This window comes from Leopardus geoffroyi, chromosome A3 (assembly GCF_018350155.1).
Source record: "Leopardus geoffroyi isolate Oge1 chromosome A3, O.geoffroyi_Oge1_pat1.0, whole genome shotgun sequence".
Classification (NCBI taxonomy): Eukaryota; Metazoa; Chordata; class Mammalia; order Carnivora; family Felidae; genus Leopardus; species Leopardus geoffroyi.
This window is the reverse complement of record NC_059336.1, coordinates 113,956,583-113,979,567: the sequence shown is the minus strand read 5'-3', so window position 1 is coordinate 113,979,567 and position 22,985 is coordinate 113,956,583. Positions and strand designations below refer to the sequence as shown.

Here is a 22,985-nt window from a genome sequence, read left to right as displayed (position 1 = left end):
AGCGTCAAAACCAGATACCTTCCTTACACTTTTTAATTTTTAAAGTTGGTTTGTATTTGTTTGTGTATGTGTGCATACAGGTATGTAATCTCTACTCCTGACATGGGGCTTGAACTCACGACCCCTAGATCGAGTGGCCGGCTCCCTGGCCTCAGCCAGCCAGGCGCCCCGATACTTTCCTCACACTTTCATTCTTTCTAAGAATAAAGACCTAGTCTCTGCGGACGAGGTTCTTAACCCGGAGTTAGCGGGCTGCACTTCAGAAGGTCTCTAACTTGCCGGACGGTACCCAAATGTTGGCACTAAGGGCCCACGTGCATTTTGCCGCCAGGACCCGCGTCAGGTAGTCAGGAGGGTTCTGATCCAAAAAGGTTTAGGAATCCAAGCGGTGGACCTTTTCTATTACCTCTTCTTCTCAGACCAAGACCGCCGTTTAGCCTCATTTTATTTAATCCCCGTCCGCAGCGGGTGGGGCAAGAGGACTCCACGCCGCTCAAATCGTCTACAGCTCGCGGCCCCCGCCCCTAAAGAGGAGACCCGCCCTCGAACCCGCCCATTGACCGCTCGGGGCGGGGCGTCTCTACTGGGCATGCTCAGTACTAAGAACTTGGGTTGGTCTCTCAGGCGGAAGCCGGGGCGGAGTGTGTGTGTTTTTTCCCAGGGTGTCCCGCGCTGCTGTCATGGCCGCGTCCGTGTTCCTGTGTCTGCACATGGAGTTCTAAGGCTGTGGGTGTATTCACAGGAACTGTCACCACGAGATTTCAGCGTCTTTGGGCCCTCCTCCTTTCACCTTCTTTAGTTGACTCCTGTGTGACCCTCGTAGGAACCTGTTTGGGCTGCAGCGATGTCCAGGGAGATGTGGATACCGGAGCTGGCAGTTTTGAGGGGCTTCCCCACTGAGGCTGAGCGGCAGCAGTGGAAGCAGGAGGGAGTAACCGAATCAGGTGAGAAAGGCGAACCTCCTAGGAACGTAGGCCAGCGTGTGGACTGTCAGGAGAAAGAGTGGCGGCGGCTGGGTTTTCATTCTTCCGTGTTTGTTTTGTTTTTCTGCCCAAATCTAGCTGATTCCTTAAAGCTTTGGATTGTTGCATCCTTGATGTAGCGGGTGGGGTCCTTGGGCTCTGTGCTTGTCTTTACCCCAAGCTTCTCACCGCCTCGGTTCAGTGATGACACCGATGGCGATGTCAGCGTCTTTTCTAAGTCCTTAACTTTTATACAGTCATTTAATCCTTGTAATAGACATGTAAGGTAGATACTACATTTAATACCATTTAAATGAAAACATTTAAAGACATTGTTTAAATAATTTATTCAAGGTCCCACCCCTGAGAAACAGAAAAGCTAAAACGAGGCAGCAAAGATGTAATTCTTGTGAACAGTACACATTTACAGGAGAGGTAGGGTTAAAAGGCATATTTACTAGTGATAAATGTAGGATATAGGCGCATCTGGTTGTGGGATTAAGGCTGGATCCAGAAGAGAAGTAACAATTTAGGACAGTATATAAGCGGTGTGTGTGTGTGTGTGTACACACACAATAGGTGTGTGTACACACATAAGCAATAGGTGCTTCAGGAGAGAGGTAGTTTTTGAAGTCTGGTCATCTGGAAAATTTTCAGGGAAGAAGTCAGATTTGAGCTGAATTTTGATTAAAGAATGAGACAAGTGGAGAAGAACCCAGCAGGAAAACCACAGGGATATTCATGGGGTATTAGGGGAAAAATAAGTGAACCAGCTGTGCCTCAGGGAGTATAGTGTGGGTAGGAGGAGCCAGGTTATGAAAGGCCTTAGACCCCTGTGTATGGAAACTTTTCTCTTGTCAGTAGGAATCTTTTTGAATTCCCAACAGAAGGGTGACAATACAGTAAAACCTTGGATTGCAAGTAACTAGTTCTGTGAGTGTTCCTGAAGATGAGCAAACATTTCTAATAAAGTTTGACCTGATAAATGAACAATGTCTTGTGTCACTGAATGTCACATGATCACAACTGAGCCAATGGTTCTTGAAATTCGCTTTGATATACAAGTGCTTGGATTACAAGCGTGTTTCCGGAATGAATTATGCTTGCAAACCAAGGTTTTACTGTACTTACTAATGAGGAATATTATTCCTGGGTCTAGCTTCTACCTTGCTGCTCGTTGTATGGGTGAGCTGCTAATTGTAGAGGAGGTGATGTTTGTAGAATGATGGGAATTTGCTCAGTGCTTTGTGATTAATGTACAGTAGGCATTCTAAGGATATACATTTAAAAAATTTTGCATACTAAAATGGTAGATTTACCTAATGGTGTTATCATTTACAGTTTGAAAAAAATGGTTCTTTTGGATTATTGGACTAATTTTTTATATTGCAGAGAGTGGATCTTTCTTACAGTTGCTGCTAGAAGGGAACTTTGAGGCCATATTCTTAAATTCGTTGACTCAAAATATTTTTAACTCAACCACAATGACTGAAGAAAAGATTGACAGCTACCTTGAGAAGCGGATAGTAACATTCCTGGATTACTCAACAGATTTGGACGCAGCTGAAAGGTAGAATTTTATTTGAAATTTTCATAGAGAAACAGACATTTACTAGAAAGACATTGGTTTTAGTTGTCATTGGAAAACCTGTGCTGTCCAGTATGACAGCCCAATAGTCACATGTGCTTTTTGAACACTTGAGATAGGGAGTGCAACTGACGGACAGAATTTTACATTTCATTTAATTGTAATTAATTTAAGTTTAAAAGAGCCTTATGTGGCTCACTGTTGTAATATTGGACATTGAGACATAAATTGTTCAGGTTTCAGAAATTCTGTTTTGTAATACTTGGATAATCTCAATAACTGTTGGTTAATATTTTACATTTTTCCTAACAAAACTGAAATGGAATTAGTTGTGGTTACACAGTGTTTCATATTTGTTTCTTTATTCTTCTATGCAGACAACAGCTGATATTCCTAATTGGTGTAAGCAGTTTGCAACTTTTTGTTCAGAGTAACTGGACGGGGCCTCTTGTTGATTTACAACCTCAGGATTTTTTGCCATCCTTTTTGTTCCAGCAGTTCAGTGAGGTATGCTTTTTGGAAATGTCATATATAGTTATTATTGTGTTATTATTTTTTTCTTTAGGAACTAGTCTTTATAACCTGGAGTTAATGGCAGGTAGGAAAAAAAAAAACATGACTGTATAGCTTGTACAAAGCCTAGTAAGAATGCTTGTTCATTGGTCAGATTTTCAAGTACTTCCAGAAGTTCCATTGTCAGTCATAGACTCCTCATGGAACTCTCCCAATTTATGGAGCTCTCTTAGTTGCCCTTTTTACTAAAGTCCAGGCACCTGCACCAGTCACCCAGTTGCAGATATTACCACAGTTATGTAAAGATCTTTTCTGGCAAAGCAGCAAAACTGGAAATCTGTTTAATTTTATTGCAGGTAAGTTGTGCTGCTGTGCTTAAGAATGGATCCCATGGGTGGTTTCCTTTATATTACAAATACTTCTTTAAAGTGCCTGGCACAGAAGTGCTCCATGGTGATAACAATTATTATCCATATATAAAGACAGTATTACTGATTGGCATCAGTATGTTATCAGTAGAACATACAGTTCGAATTCTGCAACAGTTTTTCAGCGCATATGCATGGAGCTTGGTGAGTATGACATACTCTATAAGAGAAGTGTGGTGACAGTGACTTATCCAGTCACCTCAGAGATCTAGACATAGCTATCAATCACTAAGCCTAGAAAAAGGGCTCCTTAGCATCCAAAACTTTTGCAGCAAAAGTGACCTGTTTTCTGTTAGCAAGCTTCTCAAAATTAGAAGTAGCAAATGAAAGGGGAATTAAATTATTAGAGATAAGTGTTAATAATCTGATGGTAGAGGGGCGCCTGGCTGGCTCAGTTGGTGGAGTGTGCGACTCTTGATCTTGGGGTCGAGTTTGAGCCCCGTGTTGGGCATAGAGGTTACTTAAAAAAATAAATAAAATTGGGGCGCCTGGGTGGCGCAGTCGGTTGAGCGTCCGACTTCGGCCAGGTCACGATCTCGCGGTCCGTGAGTTCGAGCCCCGCGTCAGGCTCTGGGCTGGTGGCTCAGAGCCTGGAGCCTGTTTCGGATTCTGTGTCTCCCTCTCTCTCTGCCCTTCCCCCATTCATGCTGTCTCTCTCTGTCCCCCCAAAAAAATAAATAAACGTTGAAAAAAAAAATAAAATAAAAAATAAATAAATAAATAAATAAATAAAATATATTAAAAAAAATAATCTAATGGTGGTGTGGAAAGAGAAGTACAAAAGCAGCCACAATCTGATAGCTACAGTAATTAGCACTGTACTGTCAGTGTAGTGAGTCACTATATTAGGTTGCAGTAGAGTAATTGAAATTCATAATCCTGGCCTTAAATTGTTACTGAAAGGTTAAAGGATCATCTGTATCTCATGTCTAAGAAGGGAATTTTTTTTTTAAAGCAGGCTCCATGCTCGAGGTGGGGCTTGAGCTTACGACCTTGAGATCAAGAGCCAGATGCTCTACCAACTGAGTCACCCAGATGCCCTTCTAAGAAGGGAACTTAATCTGCACTTTACAGAGGTTTTCATCCAAAGTAATTAAACTAAAATCCCAAAGCTTATGTGACTTAAAGAGATCTGCTTCACTTTTCTAGAACTTTGCTATTATGTGGAACATCTCACTCCCTCTCTTACTGTGTATGAAACGGTTTCTGCCTCTTCAGTCCTTTGGCGTTAAAAACTCACCAAAGTCATAAGTGTTTGTTGAGCATGGCTCTGTGGGGCGAGTGGGGCTTAATTGAGATGTGTTCCATCAGTTTGAGGTATTCTAAAGATGAGAAGACAGAGGCTCCCGGTGGTGAAGGAAACTTGACAGAGGTCTTATAGCTGGGCAATTGGAAGCCACATTTTCTGGGTCCAAATCCAGTCCTCTTTCTGCTCTCTACTGGTGTAGAAGCACCTGTAAAGTCAGGTAACAATTCAAGGAAGTGAAAAGTAGGTTACATGAGAGATTTGGACTGTAAGAATATTGAAATTAACCAAATTAACCAGTATTGAAAGTGGATGTGTCAGACAGTTTAGTTGGGGGTGGAGTGTGAGTTGAACCTGAAGGGTGATGAGGAAATGGACAGGTGGAGAAGAGGAAGAAATGCAGTCTGGGTGCAGTCATGTGAGCAGAAAGTCAGAGGGGAGAAGAGCATAGTGTTTGTGGGAACGGGCTGCTCTGAGCTTGCTGGAGTAGCAGTAAAAGGTCAGACTTCATGGGATTCAGGCCAGACTGTAGGAAACCTTGAGACTTTGATTTTAGGTTTTTTGTTTTTTTTTTTTTTTATTAGAACTACCTCATACATTCAAAAAAGCGTATAAAGTGTATACAGTTTAAATAATAAAAGCCCTTGGTTCCCACCACCCAGCCTGAGAAACATTAGCAGCATTGAAGAACAGAGCTTCCTGACTGCTGTTCCCCAGATGTCAAGCCCTGTGTCATTGCAGTGTCCGTGTGGGGCCTGGGCTGGGTTGGGGGAGCCTGTGAACTGGTCTCCTCCGGTTAGCAGCATTTGCTAGTTCCTGCCGGGCACCACTAATAATAGCATCTTCTGCGGATGCTGTGCCTTGGAAAAGGTTGGGAAATACTGCCTCAGAAGGTCCCCTGTGTGCTTCCTGATGGCAGCCCTGGCCCCCCTCTCCCATGAACCAGGCTCATAAATTTTGTGTTAATCATTCCATTGCTTTTCTTCATAGTTTTAGCACCTGTGTAACTCCAGGAAACATACTGTTTAATTTTTCCAATTTTTGAACTTTTATAAATAAATGACATATACTGTACGTCTTCTGTGACTTGTTAGGCTCAGTGATATATTTTTGAAATTACATCATTATTCACTTTTACTGTTGTATAATATTCCAGTTGCATGACTAGACCAGAATTTATATGTCTGTTCTACTCTTGGCCATATGGTATGTTTCCTTTTTACCCCCCCCAATATATTACATACAGTGCTATTAGGAACATATCTTCTGGTAATTCATTTGCAAGAATTTCAAAGCATAGCATACTGAAAAAATGATAGCGTTTGTTTGATGCAGTGTGCTAAAAGGAGGAGGCCCTTGGGCTTTAGTTGGGTACCCTGAGGGCTGAGGGGATGATCTTTTTTTTTTTTTTTTTTTTAACTTTTTTTTTTAATGTTTTATTATTTATTTTTGAGACAGAGAGAGACAGAGCATGAACGGGGCAGGGTCAGAGAGAGAGGGAGACACAGAATCTGAAGCAGGCTCCAGGCTCTGAGCTGTCAGCACAGAACCCGATGCGGGGCTCAAACTCACAGACCATGAGATCATGACCTGAGCCGAAGTCGGACGCTCAACCGACTGAGCCAACCAGGCGCCCCTGAGGGGATGATCTTTTAACACACTTGTATACCCATGCCAGCAGGAAGTTGGGAAGCTCCTCTGTGGTGTATATTTCCATGGGTGGAATCGCTATGCCCTAGAGTATACACATGTTCACTTCTTCTTGGTAATGTCAGATTGTTTTTGTTTATTTCTTTGTTTGTGTTAGGTTGTTTTTAAAGGAATACTCAAGGGGCCCCGAGGTAGCTCAGTCTGTTGAACATCTGACTCTTCGTCTTGGCTCAGGTCATGATCTCATGGTTCATGAGTTCAAGCCCTGTGTCCAGCTCTGTGCTGACAGTGTGGGACCTGCTTGAGATTCTCTCTCTCTCTCTCTCTCTCTCTCTCTCTGCACCTCCTGCACTGGCTCTCTCTCAAAATAAATAAACAAACTTAAAAAAAAAAAAGACAAAAGGAATACTCAATTTATACTCTTTTCCAGCAATCCAAGAATTTGGAAGGTAGGGGGAATTGAAGTTTTTAAACACATGAGTATAGTCATTTTCCTGTGGTAATTCATGATTCTTGGCTCTTGTGAAGCACAAATATTTGTGAATATATTTTATTGTCATAGAGTATAGTGACCAAAGCTAAATTCATTTTCCTTGCCCACAGATCTCTTCCTGCCCCTCAGCAAGGTTCAGGGCTATGCTAATCATTAGCAAGGCTGCAAGGACAGGGCCAGGATCAACTACCTTATGGTGGTGTGGCCTTGTCATTTTTAACACTGTTTTCTGGTTTCTGATGCTAACCGGTCTCAGAGGAATAGCACTAAAGGTCCATGTCTGAGCAGTACGTGAGCTGTGCTGACAGCGGAGAGCTTGATGTGGGCTCGAACTCACAAACTGTGAGATCATGACCTGAGCCGAGGTCGGATACTTAACCAACTGAGTCACCTAAGTGCCCCTAAACAATCCTCTTTAAAAATGGACAATTTCCCAAAACCTCTGGAAACACATTTGGAACTCAGTTGCAATATCAGTGTTATATCTCGGGTGTAGGCAGAGGCTGATTGACTTAAGCAGAAGATAAGAAAGCATTTCATTTTTTTGATTATGCAAGGTAGCACTGGGAAGAGAAATGTACTTATTTATACATTCACTAATTTATTTGTTATTTGTCTTGTTACTACCATCTCCCGAGAGTTTTGAATTGAAGAGTAGGAGGTTTAGTAACCAACCCCTGCTTTGAGTATTAGAGGTAATGATACCCAGGTGGTATATCATGGGCTGTCTCTATCTCTTTGTATAATTTTTTATTTGTTACCCTAATAAATTACTTGTTTGCTGCTTCTGTTTAGGGATTTCATTTGCAAGAGAATGATCTAAACGTGTGCTAGAACGGTTAGTTATGTTTCTCATTTCAAAGTGATTAGAATATGGATTATTTTTCTTTTTTTTTTTTTTAAATATTTATATATTCTTGAGTGTGTGTGAGAGTGGGGGAGCGCGGGAGAGGGTCAGAGAGAGGGGGAGACAGAGGGTGTGAAGTGGGGTCTGAGCCATCAGCACAGAGCCTGATGGGGGCCTCGAACTCACGAACCTGAGCTGATTATGACCTGAGCTGAAGTCGGATGCTTAACTGATTGAAGCACCCAGGTGCCCCACAGATTCTTTTTCTTAAAGGCATGTCATATCTTCTTGTAGTGTGCCAGTTTGGTCTGGACTTTGGGAAATAAGGGTGGTTATATCCTTATTTTGACATCTTTGTGTGACAGAGAACTCAATGAGGCTGCATATCTAGTCTTGGCACATTAGGCAGGTTCTTCTCCCAAGTTCTTAACTGAGTATATTTGCTGGTATATTCGGCACCTATGCATGGGGGTCTTGCAAGACGCCTTGTGCTCACGTGTCTCAGACTGAACTCATGGTGAGGGTCTCCCCCACACCTGGTCCTCTTCCAGTGTCTGTATCTTAGTAGCCACGCCACCATAAGGTAGTGGTCCTAGTCGGAAGGCTGGAAGTGATCCTGGCCCGGTGCTTGCATTCTTCCTAATGCTTACATAGCCCTGAACCTTGCCGAGGGGCAGGAAGCGGTCCGTGGGGAAGGCAGCATGGGGTGCTAGGAAGAACACTGATTTGGGAGTTGGAAAACAGGCTGGAATCTCTGTTCAGACACTGACGTCTGTGTGATTTTTGACTGCACTTAACATTTGTGTCTGTTTCCTTCTAAAATTGAGGTAGTTGTAGTAACTTCAAAATAGTTTCTTAATTATTGAGGTTTAAAAAAAATTCCTCTGGCCTTAGTGTAGGTAGCGGTAAGCTTTGTTTGCAGTTTGGTGGTGCTTTTTCTTTATTCCTCTATTACACTTCTTGACGATGAAGGGAGGACAGCGGGTGAACCCACAGCTTTTTATTTCTTGCCGGTATCGAATGCTTCAACAATATATTTCCCCAGGCACTGGCATTATTTGGATTATTTAATTTAATCCTTACACGTACCCTATAAGGTGTGGGTTCTATGATTTCATTTTGTAGTTAATGATGTTTCAGTTCAAAAATTTACCTATATCCACAAACTAACAAGAGGCAGAAAAGGGACACTGTCCTGTGTCTGTGACCTTGGAGCTCATGTTTCTATTGGGTAAGCATTCCTGCTGTCTGTCTTGTGGCAGTTGTCAAAACTATACAGTGCACATTTTAGAAAACGCAGGTGATTTGTCCATAGTAGAAAGTCTCTGTTTAGCTAAAGACTGGATTTTCCAAAGACATGTCTTTTTTTGCAGCCTTCTGCTCCCACTGGTCCATAGTTTTAGGCCCACTCAGCATTTGATGTGTAAGATCTAGCTGGCTGTTTGGCTTAGGAATTATGGAGCAGACCTGCTTTGTAATGACGTTTGCCAGCTAATGAAGCATATGTGAAATGTGTTTAATGTAAATACTTTAACATAGGGATGCTTTTTATTTTGTTGTAAGTAAATCTATAAAGTCGTGAAACCTCTTCAATACTAGCATTTTCTTGACTTCCCTGTTCCTCTAAAGTATAGGCATGTAGGTGGCCATCTGTTAGGGCAGCCTGGGTTTATAGGTCTCCAGGGACCTTTATAATGTTATGATTCTGTCCAGTGCCAATTGCTGTGTAATAGATTAATGCCTTTGTTTCAAAGTTGAATTAACTGGAAAATATGTGTTATTGTAAGATCTATAAAGATTAATATTTTGTTAAATTACATCATCTTGGCTTACTTTTTTTTTTTTTTTTTTCAGGTCAAAGGACTGGATGCGGTTGTTCTGAATCTGCTTATTCTAGACGGGGAATCAGTCTACAGCCTGACCTCAAAGCCCATACTACTCTTACTAGCACGAGTTATTCTCGTGAATATAAGACATAAACTGACAGCCATTCAGGTAAGGGGAGAAAAGACGGTAGGTGGTTCATACCCCGGGATGACAGTGTTTTGGTGTGTTTTCTAAGTCTTCTTTAGGTATATCACTTTAAAATCTAATGAAAATAGAGATGCCTGGTTGGCTTAGTCAGTTGAACATCTAACTTTGACTCAGGTCATGATCTCACAGTTCATGAGTTTAAGCCCCGTGTCAGGCTGTGTGCTGACAGCTCAGAGCCTGGAGCCTGCTTCATTCTGTGTCTCCCTCTCTCTCTGCCTCCCTCTCCCCTGCCACTTGTGCTGTCTCTCTCAAAAAGGAATAAATAAACTTAAAAAAATGTTAAAAATTAAAATCTAATGAAAATAAGCAAAAACTTTCTCCTTTTATGAGATTTCATCTAATATAAAATGAGATTATATTGAGCCCCTTTAAAAGGATTGTATAGACGTATGTTGTGTATGTGTGAGTGTATGTAAATGTTGATTCTCTGAATCTTAAAGGTTTGAAAACATCCTTCATGGTCTTTCATGAATTTCCTGTAGGGATAGTGAGCAGGAGGCAGGATTTTAGTATTCTTGCAGTCAATCTTAATTACTGTTTCCTGGCCCACATCCTACCTTGGTTCATCATTTGGGTTGGATTTAGTAGAGCATTTGTTGAATGTCTGTTACATTGTTTCTTTAGGTCACATATAAATTAGTGAGAAGACCTGCTCTACTCACAGAAAGCTACTATGCGGTAGGAGTGACAGAGCTCCAAGAGAGATACAAGCGTGTCTTTTGAGGGTTAGTGGAGGTCACCACCTGCACAGTGTGCCTTGTAGCTCCTCAGGCTGCACTGTGCGGTGAAAGCAGCTGTGGACAGTTTGTAAACGAATGGTGTGTGTCTGTGTACCAATAAAGCTTTATTTATGGACACTGAAATTGACATTTTATATACTTTTCACATGTTGCAAAATATTCTTTTGGTTTTTGTTTTTTTCCAGTGTTTTAAAAATGTAAAAACTGTACTTAGTTCTTAGGCTGTACAAAAATAGGAGTGGGGTGGATTTGGCCTGCGGACTGTAGTTTGCGGACTCCTGTTCTAATTGTGGCAACTTGAGGATGTAGACCCAGAAATGATAAATCTAAATTGTATGTGAAATCTCCCAATTTCCAAGTTTTGGCTGAAGATTTTTAAGAAAAACAGTATTTCGGTGGGCAAAATGTAGACTCGGGCTGTACTGTGTAAGGGCTTATTTTCCTAAGTATTTCATACCCAAGTAAGGGTAGGAAGGCAAGTTTTTGCCTCTTTCAGTGACTGTCATGACAGCCAGAGGAATTGGAATCGCTTGTACTGGAAAGGGTTTTACTGGATGAGCTTCAAATGTCAGAGTAGATAGAAGGCCTTATCTTTGATTGTTTAGTCATGTTAGCTTGAATAAAAAATTTTTTCTAGAGTTGATCTGAGTGAAATGCTCTTTTCTAGAATGACTAGTATTTGGCTCTAAAGAAAGTGTCACTGAGGCATGGGGCTGCCAGATGACATTATTTTCTTTGTAGTGAGACTAGAGTAGTAAATGAGTGAGACAGTTTTAAATTTTGTTGGTGGGAAACGTTCATCAGCTAGCAGTTAAGCATCTTTAAAAAAAAGATATGTACTATCAACTTAGGAGAACAAGTAAATATTTGAACAGCTGGTTGTAAATGTCATACTTTGTGGGGTTGGAGAGACAAGTTACCTGAATTTCTTGGCAGGTGCTAAACAACTTTTGACTTGGGCTTACAACCCTGTTGTCTTGTTACCCATCACCATGCAGAGATCACTCTGTGCTGAAATCTTCCCTTTCAGTGAAAACAGGAAAGTTCTTTCTTCTTTGGGTCTGTAATATGTCATTTTCTTTTTTCTTTTTTATATATATATATATATATTTTAACGTTTATTTATTTTTGAGACAGGGAGAGACAGCATGAATGGGGGAGGGTCAGAGAGAGAGGGAGACACAGAATCTGAAACAGGCTCCAGGCTCTGAGCTGTCAGCACAGAGCCTGACGCGGGGCTTGAACTCACGGACTGCGAGATCATGACCTGAGCTGAAGTCAGATGCTTAACCGACTGAGCCACCCAGGCGCCCCTGTAATATGTCATTTTCTAAATGATGCTATAAAAATGACTTCTTTGATAAATGAAGATAAAATAGTAAAAAAGTATCCCATACTTAACCAAGTTAATTTTAACCTTTTTAAGTTAGCTTTGAATAGACGTACTCATGAAGAATATATCAAGTTGTTTATAATGATATTTTTGTGGAACCATAAAAGAAGGTGATTTTCCCCAAACCCCCTAATCTGTGAAGTATATAGACTAGTATTAGTAATATGTAAATGTTGAGTAAAAAGAGTCTTGGCTTCGAAATCAGACCAGAGTTTGTCTGGCTCAGCCGCTTAACAGCTGTGTGACGTTATGCTAGTAAATTTCTCTGGAATATCAGTTTCCCTTATTTATAATTATTTTAAAAATGGGCCAAGCTGGCAAAGATTTATTGGGTGCCTTTTGAGTACACTTATGCTTCCTGCCTTTTAGGAGGTTATTGACTAGTGTGACTTCCTAATCAGAACATTCTGTCATAAGTGCTAAAATCAGGAGACAGGATCTAGAAACTAGAGTGAGGCTTCAAATGTCTTTTTTTATTAATGCCTCAGATTTTCTATTAAGCAATTCTTGGCAAACAGATAAGGGCACTTTTATTTTCTAGTAGAAAAATAGGCTATGCTTTCTTTATTTTTTTCACACTCCCTCTCACCCCAGATAAAGATTTGGGGTTAAGAGTTAACTTTTAGATCTGATTTTTAAAGGTTCAGCATCTGATGATGTAGGTTTTCTTAAATTTGTTTTGTTATGTTTTTATTTTATTTTTGAGAGAGAGACCCAATGAGAGCAGGGGAGGGGCAGAGAGAGATGGAGACAGAATCTGAAGCAGGCTCCAGGCTCCAAGCTGTCAGTGCAGAGCCTGATGTGGGGTTCGAACTCACAGACTGCAAGATCATGACCTGAGCCAAAGTCGGAGGCCCAACTGACTGAGCCCCTGATGTCGTAGGTTTTCTTAAAAGGACAGTTTCTTTGACTCGCTCTGTCTGAATTCCCATGTCTAGAAAAGGAAGGGTGGGCTGCCAAACCTGAGTCACTTATTGCTGATGGCAGTTCAGGGATAGATAATCGAAATGTAGCCTGTCGTTAGCCTTAGTGATAGAAAAGAAGGAAGATGAGGCAACACCTCTGGGAAGTAAATGAAACATGATGTGAAACTTCTCTCTATTAGATAATTCTACCTTTCCTCACAAGGACTAAGGAAACAGCATCAGTAATTAAGAAGGATTTTGTTACAGAATCAAAATTCATTTGTGACCGCACCATTGTTGGAGCAATGTGCTGTGGAGCAGTGTAGGAGGGAACCAGGCAGTTTACCCCTTAATCAAATGAAGACATTAAGTTCAAGTTAAAAAAAAAAGATGCTTTTGATAGTTAAGCATGATCTTCTATTAGTAGATGTTGCTTTTATTTATTTTTTAAAATGTTTATTTATTTTGAGAGAGAGAGAGAGAGAATGTGAGCTGGGAAGGGGCAGAGAGAGGGAGAGAGAATCCTAAGCAGGCTCCATGCTTTGTCAGCGCAGAACCCAAACCCATGCAGGGGTCGATCCCACAAACTATGAGATCATGACCTGGGCCAACATCAAGAATAGGATGCTTAACCGACTGAGCCACCCAGGTGCCCCAGTAGATACTGCTTTAAAAAAAAAAAGGAAAAATTGATTTCTTATACTTTCTTTTTTTTTTTTTTTAATTTTTTTTTTTTTCAACGTTTATTTATTTTGGGGACAGAGAGAGACAGAGCATGAACGGGGGAGGGGAAGAGAGAGAGGGAGACACAGAATCGGAAACAGGCTCCAGGCTCTGAGCCATCAGCCCAGAGCCCGACGCGGGGCTCGAACTCACGGACCGCGAGATCGTGACCTGGCTGAAGTCGGACGCTTACCCGACTGCGCCACCCAGGCGCCCCATACTTTCATGCAGTATATTCAAAATAGCATAGTTATAATATTTAATTTAGATGATTCAATGCATGGTCATACTTAATATTTGAGTGAACCTATCAAAAATATTTAATACTTCTAACTTGCAAACTCACCCATACACTCTTCACACATGTACACATACACTCATATATGCATAGTGGAAGATCCAGAAGGTTATAAGCCTTTGTCATGGATTTTTCCAGGGGAGAAGAATGGCACTGAGTCAGCTGAAGAGAGACTTTCACTCTTCACTGTACATACTTTTGTATTGGCTTTTTGTTGTTTGTTGTTTTCTTTCTGTTTTTTTCTTTTTTAATAAGGAGCAAGTTATTTTTATTTTTATTATTGTTTTAATGTTTATTTTAGAGAGGACAGCATGAGTGGGGGAGGGGCAGAGAGAGAGCGAGAGACAGAATTCCAGGCAGGCTCTGTTCTGTCAGTGCAGAGCCTGATCCGGAGTTCAAACTCACAAACCATGAGATCTTGACCTGAGCCTAAGCCAGGAGTCAGATGCCCAAACAACTGAGCCACCCAGGCGCCCCAAGGATCAAGTTTTTTTGAAATAGTGATCAAGTGAGAACAGCATCAGACAATAGAGAAAAACCTACTGTGTTCTCAGCCACAGTCAAGACACTGTATGAAATTCAGTCTCTATCCTCAAGAATGTTTGGACCAGGTAGAGTTATACTCTTGAATAACAAGCACCTGATGCAGTGCTAACTTCTAGGAACAGTGTAGAAGTTCAGAGAAGGGAGAGACTAATATGTGCCACACTCGTGGGAGAAGGCTTCATGGAAGGGTCTCGCCGGGTGTGGAAGGGATTTTCTTAGTTTTGGGGAATATTTGAATCCAGGGTATTCTTTGCAGTGTAGTTTGTGCAAAATATATTGCTCTGAGGAGGACCTACAGATGGGCAGGACGTGATTTCTTACCTTATTGGGTAGATGGTGGGCGACCCTGAAAGCTAGGGATGACCTGCGTGAATCAGTGGACTGTGTTTGCAAAGGAGGTAGTACAAATAATATGCTAGAAGTTCAGAGCAGAGAAAACATCACCGCCCTCCTATGCCCACCGCACTCCCTGCCTCTGGGAGGTTCTTGCTGGAGTTCTCCTGGGCGAGTTGCTGCCTGGTTTATGGCGCTGAGGGGGTGCCATGGAGGAGAAGGGTGCTGACAGCAGCAGACGTTTTAAAGGACGAGGTCGTAAGTTCTCAACAGCATCAGGAAGCCCAGCTGATTTAAAATACAGGCTCTGAGAGAATGGAGCAGAGGGGTTCTTGTGAAAGAGGGAGAAGCTGATGTGAGTATCATCATCAAAGACAGAGCAGTGGGTGGATAAGTTTGTCGAAGAGTAAGTTTAATTTCGCAAGTGTTAAAAAAAATTCTAAACACTAATTTCAGTTAGTGGAAAAATTGTTTTCCAGAGGGGCCTTTACTGTCAGTTTACATGGTTCTTTTTTTCCCTAGAGCTTGCCATGGTGGACTTTGAGGTGTGTGAGTATTCACCAGCAGTTGCTGGAGGAGCGCTCACCGCAGCTCTTTGCTCTTGCCGGAGACTGTATTGGGGAAGGTATGTAGCAGATTTTGTTTGATGCGGGCATGAAGTTCTTGGCTGAGATATTCCTTTTTAGTTTAGTTTTTTACAGGTAATAGTAACTTCTTGGTTGAGGTGGTTTCCTTTTCTCCCCTTTACTTCTGGATGTGGAATATCACAAATTATTAGGGTGTCAGATTATACAATTTCTTTTCACCTTTGAATTTAAAAAGAGGTCATCATTGTAATTTATATTACCTATTTAGAAAGTGATTTGTTTTATGTAGGTTGCCATGATTTTATCACAAGTGGCTTACAAGTATTTTAATATTTTGTCTGTGTTTTAATCTGAGAAGCCTCTTTGGAAACAAATGCAAACTTTCTTTGTTTAAAAAAACTTCCTTCATTAATGAGTTGGAGTAAATTGTGCCAAATGACATGCAAAATAGAAAATTATTTATCCTCTGTCCTATTGAGTACTTGAAGAAAGCCTTTTTTTTTTTTTCACATTTGGTAGAAAATACATTTTCATAAGGATGGCAATAGGTGGAGAGACATTTTTACATTTTGTATTATTTTTTACTATAACAAGTAATATGCATGTACAAAAGTACCTAAAATATAAATGAAAGTAGAAACCACACACCTCTGTCAGTGCCTCCCACTGCCTTTGCTACACATACCTTGCAGGTTTCCTAGGGAAGCATTTTGAAAAGAGAAAAATCTTGGGTACCTTGATACTTGGTTTCCCTGGGCTTTTGGAATGATTCTTCTTAGCAAAAGTTGCCAAACAAATCAAAACAAAAACAGATTCTCTTGTAGTGAAGGAACACTTGAACACAGATGAACTTGGACTTGGTTACAGACTTCGGAGTTCCAGAGAAGGGGTTTGACCTTAGGTGTGTCTGATTCCAAAGCCCATGGTCCTTTCACCATAACAAGAGTATGTATGGCGTGAGTACGTGCACATGTGCGTATGTGTGAACAGTACTCTCCTTTCTCCATGGTCTCCATCTCAATGGTTTCGGTTACTTGCAGTCATCTGCGGCCTGGAAGTAGATAATCCTCCTTCTGACCAATTGTCAGAAGTTTAGAAGAAGCCTAATGCTACATCACGATGCCTGCGTCAGGCACCTTACTTCCTCTCATCACACCGGCATTTTATCATCTCACATCACCACAAAGGAGGGTGAGCACAGTACAGTAAGATATTTTGAGAGAGAGAAAAGGGTTTGGTTCTACTGTGGTTTCTCACATCCACTGGGGCCCTGGGACCTGTCCGCCTTGGATAAGGAGGGCCGTGGGGGGGAAGCGGTGGTTTTTGTCACTCTGGGTGGAGAAGCAGTGATCTGTACTTGGTGGAGTAGCACACTCATGAAGGCATAAAACGACTGTTAACATGTGTGCATATGTCATTACAAGAAGCTCCCACACCTTTCTGGAGTCTGTTTCCTTCAAGGGTACCTCTATGTAGTAACAAGCTAGGCCAGAATACAGTGGAGAGAATGTTAGTTTGTGCAGCAGTAAATACTACTAAGCTAGGTAATTTAGTTGAAATTAATGTCTCAATTTTTTTGTTGTTATTTTAGGATAGAAATACATAAGCATATGCTAATCTTAGATAAAATGAACATCTGTACATTATTCAAAGGGAGAAAGTAAGGAAAATATTCAGTCAGTATGATAATTGATTCATTTATATTGTGTATGCCAACTGAGACTTAGACCATTTATATTCTTTCAGGACTTTAGGTAATGCAAGGCTATGAAACAAGCAAGGGCATGTTAAATCAAATTTTGTGTATATATATATATATATATTCTGCTATGGGATTTAAACCTGACATATGATAGATTAGTTGTTTTATTACATGTAAGGAGTTTACTTTTCTGTACAATGGTAATTCTTTTCTTTCTTTTTTTTTTTAACGTTTATTTTTGAGAGAGAGAGAGTGTGAGCAGGAGAGGGGCAGAGAGAGAAGGGGTCAGAGGCTCCCAAGCTAGCTCTGTGCTGACAGCAGTGGGACTGACGTGGGGCTGGAATTCATGAACCATGAGATCATGACCTGAGCCAAAGTCAGATGCTCAACTGATTGAGCTACCCAGGCACCCCTATACCATGGTATTTCTTAAGTAACAGAACTGAAAAACAGACTCTCGCTTTTTCTGACCAATAGTTTTGGTTTAATGCTTTTGGATTATAAAAGATTCTTATGAGCAGATTTAGCCTACTGAACCATCTTTATTTTCACTAAGACTATAGATTCTCTAGACTGGAGCTCCTTGAGAGCTGTTTTTGTTTGTTTGTTTGTTTGTTTTGTTTGTTTTTAAGCTTCTTTCTACTTAGCATAGTGCCTGGAAAATAGTAAATAATTAGTACACATTTGTTGAATAAGAATAGTTAAGGTTTATTGAGGCCTTTCTACATGCACTTTTAGAACTCCATCTGTTCTCCATTTCAGTAGCAACTTTTATCTGACTTAACTTCTGTACAACAGTTTTTCAAAAAGTAGAATATTACAGGTGCGCCTGGGTGGCTCAGTCGGTTAAACATCTGACTCTTGAACTCAGTTCAAGCCTTGATCTCAAGGTCTTGAGTTCAAGTCCCACCTTCGGCTCCATGATGGGTGTGGAGCCTACTTAAAAAAAAAAAAAAAAAGGAATATTACAGCAGTTAGGAGAAAAATTGATCCTACCCAGATGCCATATGGACTTTGAATCTCTCCTGATAGCATTGCCTAAAGGTGGAGTTCTCTTCAAAATGAATACAGAGTGAACCTTGGAGAAAATGAATACCTGACGCCCCATTTAGCAGACATGTTTTCCTCTGTATTCAGTAAAATGAAAACTGTGTAGACTGAGTCTCCCCCATTCATGCCATTGCATATTTTTGACATGATGTGAGGTATACTCCATAAATGAACATAGTGCAAAGGAGGAAGAGGGGGGTGAGCTTCTAATTTATGAAATTGGGTAAAGTTTTGAAAGGCAAGGATGACTTTAACATCATCGATAGTTATGGGGAGAAAAAGTTGCCTTTTCCAGAGGATAGTGAGAGCATTTGAAGTAAGATTGCATCAGGATTCAGCCCACTGTTTAATTTTGTAGAAAGGTAATTACATTACACTACTTAGGATATTATACGGTTTCCTGCGCTTCATTGTACTTTTATGGAAAACTGGTTAACAAAAAGTGAACAAAAAAGATGTCACTAGGAGTTGTTTTTTCTTTTTATGGGAAATCGAATTTGATGCAGTTGTTATAGCGAAAGTCACATTTCTTCCCTTATTCCTATATTATATAAACTTGCATTTATGGCTACGTTTTTTATCACAGCACAGTGACTAATGTTCATAATTATTAATTATTAAGAAAAGAAAAAGTAACATTCCTTAAGTGCCATTTTATTTTATTATTTTTTTTTAATTTAGAGAGAGAGAAAGAGAGAGTGCACAGTGGGGAAGAGGGACAGAGGGAGAGAGAGAGAATCTTAAGCAGGCTCCATGCTAGGTGCAGAGCCTGAGGCAGGGCTTGATCCCAAGGCCCTGGGATCATGACCTGAGCTGAAATCAAGAGTTGGATGCTCAACCAACTGAGCCACCCAGGCACCCTCCACCCCCTGCCTTATGTGCCATTTTAAAAAGGAAGGACCATATGATGTGTTTTAGAGAGAATTCTATTCTATGGGGTAAAATTAAGTTTCCAAACAGAAAGGGTTAACTAAGATCTGGAAAATATGACTTGTAAGTGACTCATTCCCCAAGTGGTCTTGATTCTTTTCTGCAATATATTTCAGCATATCATTTACTTTGCCTTACAACTAAGCATTTTTTATGTTGCCATTCTAGGCTAATCAACGACATTTTTCATTTTATCTAGTCATAAATTCGTCCATTTTGGCTATGTTTAAGTAGGTCTGCACATAGTCTTCAACTGCAACATTTCATAAACAATTTTATTTAAAAAAATGTTTTGTTCTGGGATTTGACCCAAATGTTGACCAAGCAGTCAGTTACAACTGAAATATTACTCAGTGTCCAGAGAAGGATATTATATTTGAAATGTTGCCCTTGAAGGATCATCAAAAAGTTGGCAGGATTTTTTTCAGTCTATGAAACATAAGTGAGGATTTCATGAACAACTGTGGTCGTTATATTTTTGTCCAGGAATGTGACATCAGTACAGTGTAGTGGAATAGAGCCCATCACACTGTCAGCAGAACTTTGCTGGACTGATCACATGTATGAAATGAGTAAGTTAGAGTCTTGCAAAGTATGCTCTTCAGTGTGATCTAGGCACTCTTTTTGATGTCACACCAATGAAACCCATGATTCTCTGAAAGATGGCTTAGATGCACACACAACCATTTATTATGGGAGTGTATACCGAAAATGCATTTGACATAGTGCATGAGATGTAATATTGTAGTTTAGCTCTTCAAAATTGAGCTTATGAAGAAGTTAGTGTGTAAGAGAAAAGTTTGAAATGCTTTGTCCGGGAGTTCTGCTATAACATTTCTGGGCAACTCTGTAACTCTCGGGTTAAGTTGTTTCCTCATGTAAAGAGCTGATCAAAAGATTAATCTCTTGGTGACTGATGAGTGCATTGATTTAAAAAAAAATTGATACTTTGCAATGAGTGTTATTAAATACACTAAACATAACTATCTGTAGGAATTTCATTTTAAAATAGCCTTAAAATAATCTTATAAGAAGAGATTTTGGTTTTAGCACACATTTTAAATGTACTGGTTGACATTTGTATCCAGAAGGTCATGAATATTCATTTCCACGGAGAACCTACAGGTTTTTTAAAATAATATACATCTACTGAGTTGACATGTTCTTCTCTTTACTTAAACCTTGAGTCATCCAAAGCTTGAAACTGTGTGTTCATAATTGACTCATTGTTTTCCATGATACTGTGCATCTAGCCAGTTCTTAAATCTTACCAGTTCTTCCTTAAGGGTCCCATGTACATCCATTCCTACCACTCTTATCCTAGGCCATGTCCGAAATCTTTAGTTTTGAAAGGCCCTTTAGAGATTATTTTGTTCAGCTAACTAACTCATTTTACAAAGACTTGTGACTCAAATTGCCCAAGAGCCAGACCTATGATGTAGAGTTTGTAACTCCAAATCCCTCCCACTCTTCTTTCCATTATATTTCTGCAACTGGTCAGTAGGGCAGAATTCTAGTATCTGATAAGGATAATGCAGTTCGCATTTCTACAGTGCTAGCTCTGTACCAAGCCCTGTACTAAGTCTTTAAGTATATGAACTAGTTTATTCCTCACAACCACTCTTATGAGATAGAACTGAAGAGTTTACAGAGGATCGTAGAGCGGTGCATGTAGTGTTCTTTCCTTTTTTTTTTTTTAATAGCTTTTTTGAAGAATAATTAACCTACAGTATTTACTCATATTTTGAAGTGTGTGATGATATTTTACACATGTATGCACCTGTGAAATTACCACAATCAAGACAATTAACAGAATATGATGTTTTAAGATCTGGCTTTTAGTTTCTCCTCTGTCACTTCGACAGCTCATCTGACTTCCGAACTAAGGATTCTTTCCGTGTAAACTGATCTTTGAAGCCTTTCCAGGTATAAAATAATGTGATTCTTCTTAGGCTAGCTCTCCACTCATCCTAATGCTGGAATTCATTGCAAGATTGTATCCAAAAGAGTTACTTCGTCTTCCCTTGGGAACTTTCTGAAATTACTTTGAGAGAGAATGCATTCCATTGTTAGGATCTGTAATTGCGGCAAAGTGCTTCCTTTTATTAATTAAAAACATCTGTGATTTTGTCACTTATAACTGCTAGCCAGAGCTGTGCTGATATAGTAGCCACTAGCTATCTGTGACTATTTAAATTTAAATAAGTAAAAGAAAAGACAAAAAATTCAGTTCTTCAGGTTCACTAGCCACATTGGCAGTGCTCAGAAGCCATGTGTAGCTAATGGCTGCCATTTTGGACAGTGCAGCTAGAGAATATTTATATTGTCAGAGAATGTTTTGGACAGGACTGCTGTTGAGCAACAGACAATGACAGGATAGGTCTGTCCTTCTTTCTATATGACCAGCCCCCAGTTACTTAAGGCTACTGTCACTGTCATTTCACGTCTGAAGGGTTATCCCTGACTTGCAGACTCATTCTTGGCCTTCGTTCCCTCTCCTTCTACGTTAGTACTGGATTGGTTTTTCTAAATACCATTTACATCATGTCCCTTTCTTGCATTAGGAAAGTCTTTAATTGTTCCCAGTTTTACCTTTGACTTTATATTTGCTACTCAATTTGATATTTAATACAAATTGTTTTTAGAATGCTTGCTGTGTTTCAGTCACCGTGCCAGGTGCTAGGGATATTGAAGAACTCAGTGGGGCAAGGGCAGAAATTACAAGTAGAAAAAAGGGCATAAAGGGGATAGGAAGGGATGTGGTTAATCTAAACCTGAGAGATCAGAGAAGGCTTCACAAAGAGCCTCATGCTTGAACTGACTCTCGAAGAATTAAGAATTTATTAGATGAAGCTGGAAAAGGTATATAACATGTATTAAGAGAAGTACAGAGACTTGAAACATCTCTGTGGGTTTGGGAATTTGGGTAGTTTGGAATGGCTGGAGCAGAGTGTGAGGGTGGGTTGTGTGGCAGGTGATGAGGTTGAACAGGTAGGCAGGAACTGGTCCTTAGAACATTGGATTCCATCTTGATGGTTGCTGTCAAAAGGTTTTTAAATATTTGCGTACTCCTAAGACAGTTATTGAGGGCCACCTATGATAGGGGGTACATAGAGCAGTGAACCAGACTCACGTGGGCCCCTCTTTTGTGAGCCTTATGGTCTAGAAGTGAATTGCAGCCAAATTTCTACCCATCTTTCAAGGCCTGCCCTTCTGAAAAGGTTTGTTCAACTATCCTAGTCTTAGGGATATGCCCCCTTTGGTATTTATGATCAGTACCATACAATTTCACTTCACAGTAATTGTTATGGTCTTCTCTTCCTAGCTCTTCTTTTCCCCATATCTTGTTAGGGAAGATCAGGGCTTAAACCTTGCTATAGGATCTGGTGTAATTCGAAGCATATATAATAATTCAGTAGATGTTTATTAAAAGTCATAGGATAGAAGAGAGGGAAATTGTTGAGGAAGGGAGAGAGGCAGGAGAAGGATGGAACACTGGAGGAGCAGCAGTAGGAAATAAGCTTGCGAAGTATGGAGATAGGGAGAAAAGGATTTTTTTTAGAGGAAATGAGTTGGCGTTGGCTAGCGCTTTCCTGTTTAGACATGATGTCACAAATGTGTAAAAGCTGGCTTACGGTTATGGATTCTTAGGATAATTGTTTTCCCCCTTCTCCCAGTGCCACTTTTCTTGCTGACCTCTTCTTTTTTTTTTTTTTTTTTTTTTTTTTTAATTTTTTTTTTCAACGTTTATTTATTTTTGGGACAGAGAGAGACAGAGCATGAATGGGGGAGGTGCAGAGAGAGAGGGAGACACAGAATCGGAAACAGGCTCCAGGCTCCGAGCCATCAGCCCAGAGCCCGACGCGGGGCTCGAACTCCCGGACCGCGAGATCGTGACCTGGCTGAAGTCGGACGCTTAACCGACTGCGCCACCCAGGTGCCCCAGTCTTGCTGACCTCTTCTGCATGGCAGACTTAACCTCTTTTTTTAACCTCTCAGTGAAGATACAGTAATTTG

General features: G+C 40.5%; 1 protein-coding gene across 1 annotated transcript in view; it reads left to right on the top strand.

The window, feature by feature from the left end:
- The first annotated feature begins 608 nt into the window (after positions 1–608).
- Positions 609–22,985, top strand: part of TTC27 (tetratricopeptide repeat domain 27) — a 187,106-nt gene continuing 164,729 nt past the window's right edge. Inside the window, exons 1-5 of the mRNA XM_045447193.1 lie at positions 609–944; positions 2,355–2,532; positions 2,928–3,057; positions 9,582–9,722; positions 15,222–15,324. Coding sequence (XP_045303149.1) covers positions 845–944; positions 2,355–2,532; positions 2,928–3,057; positions 9,582–9,722; positions 15,222–15,324 — 652 coding nt within the window. The 5' untranslated portion in view covers positions 609–844. The remainder of the gene's footprint in view (positions 945–2,354; positions 2,533–2,927; positions 3,058–9,581; positions 9,723–15,221; positions 15,325–22,985) is intronic.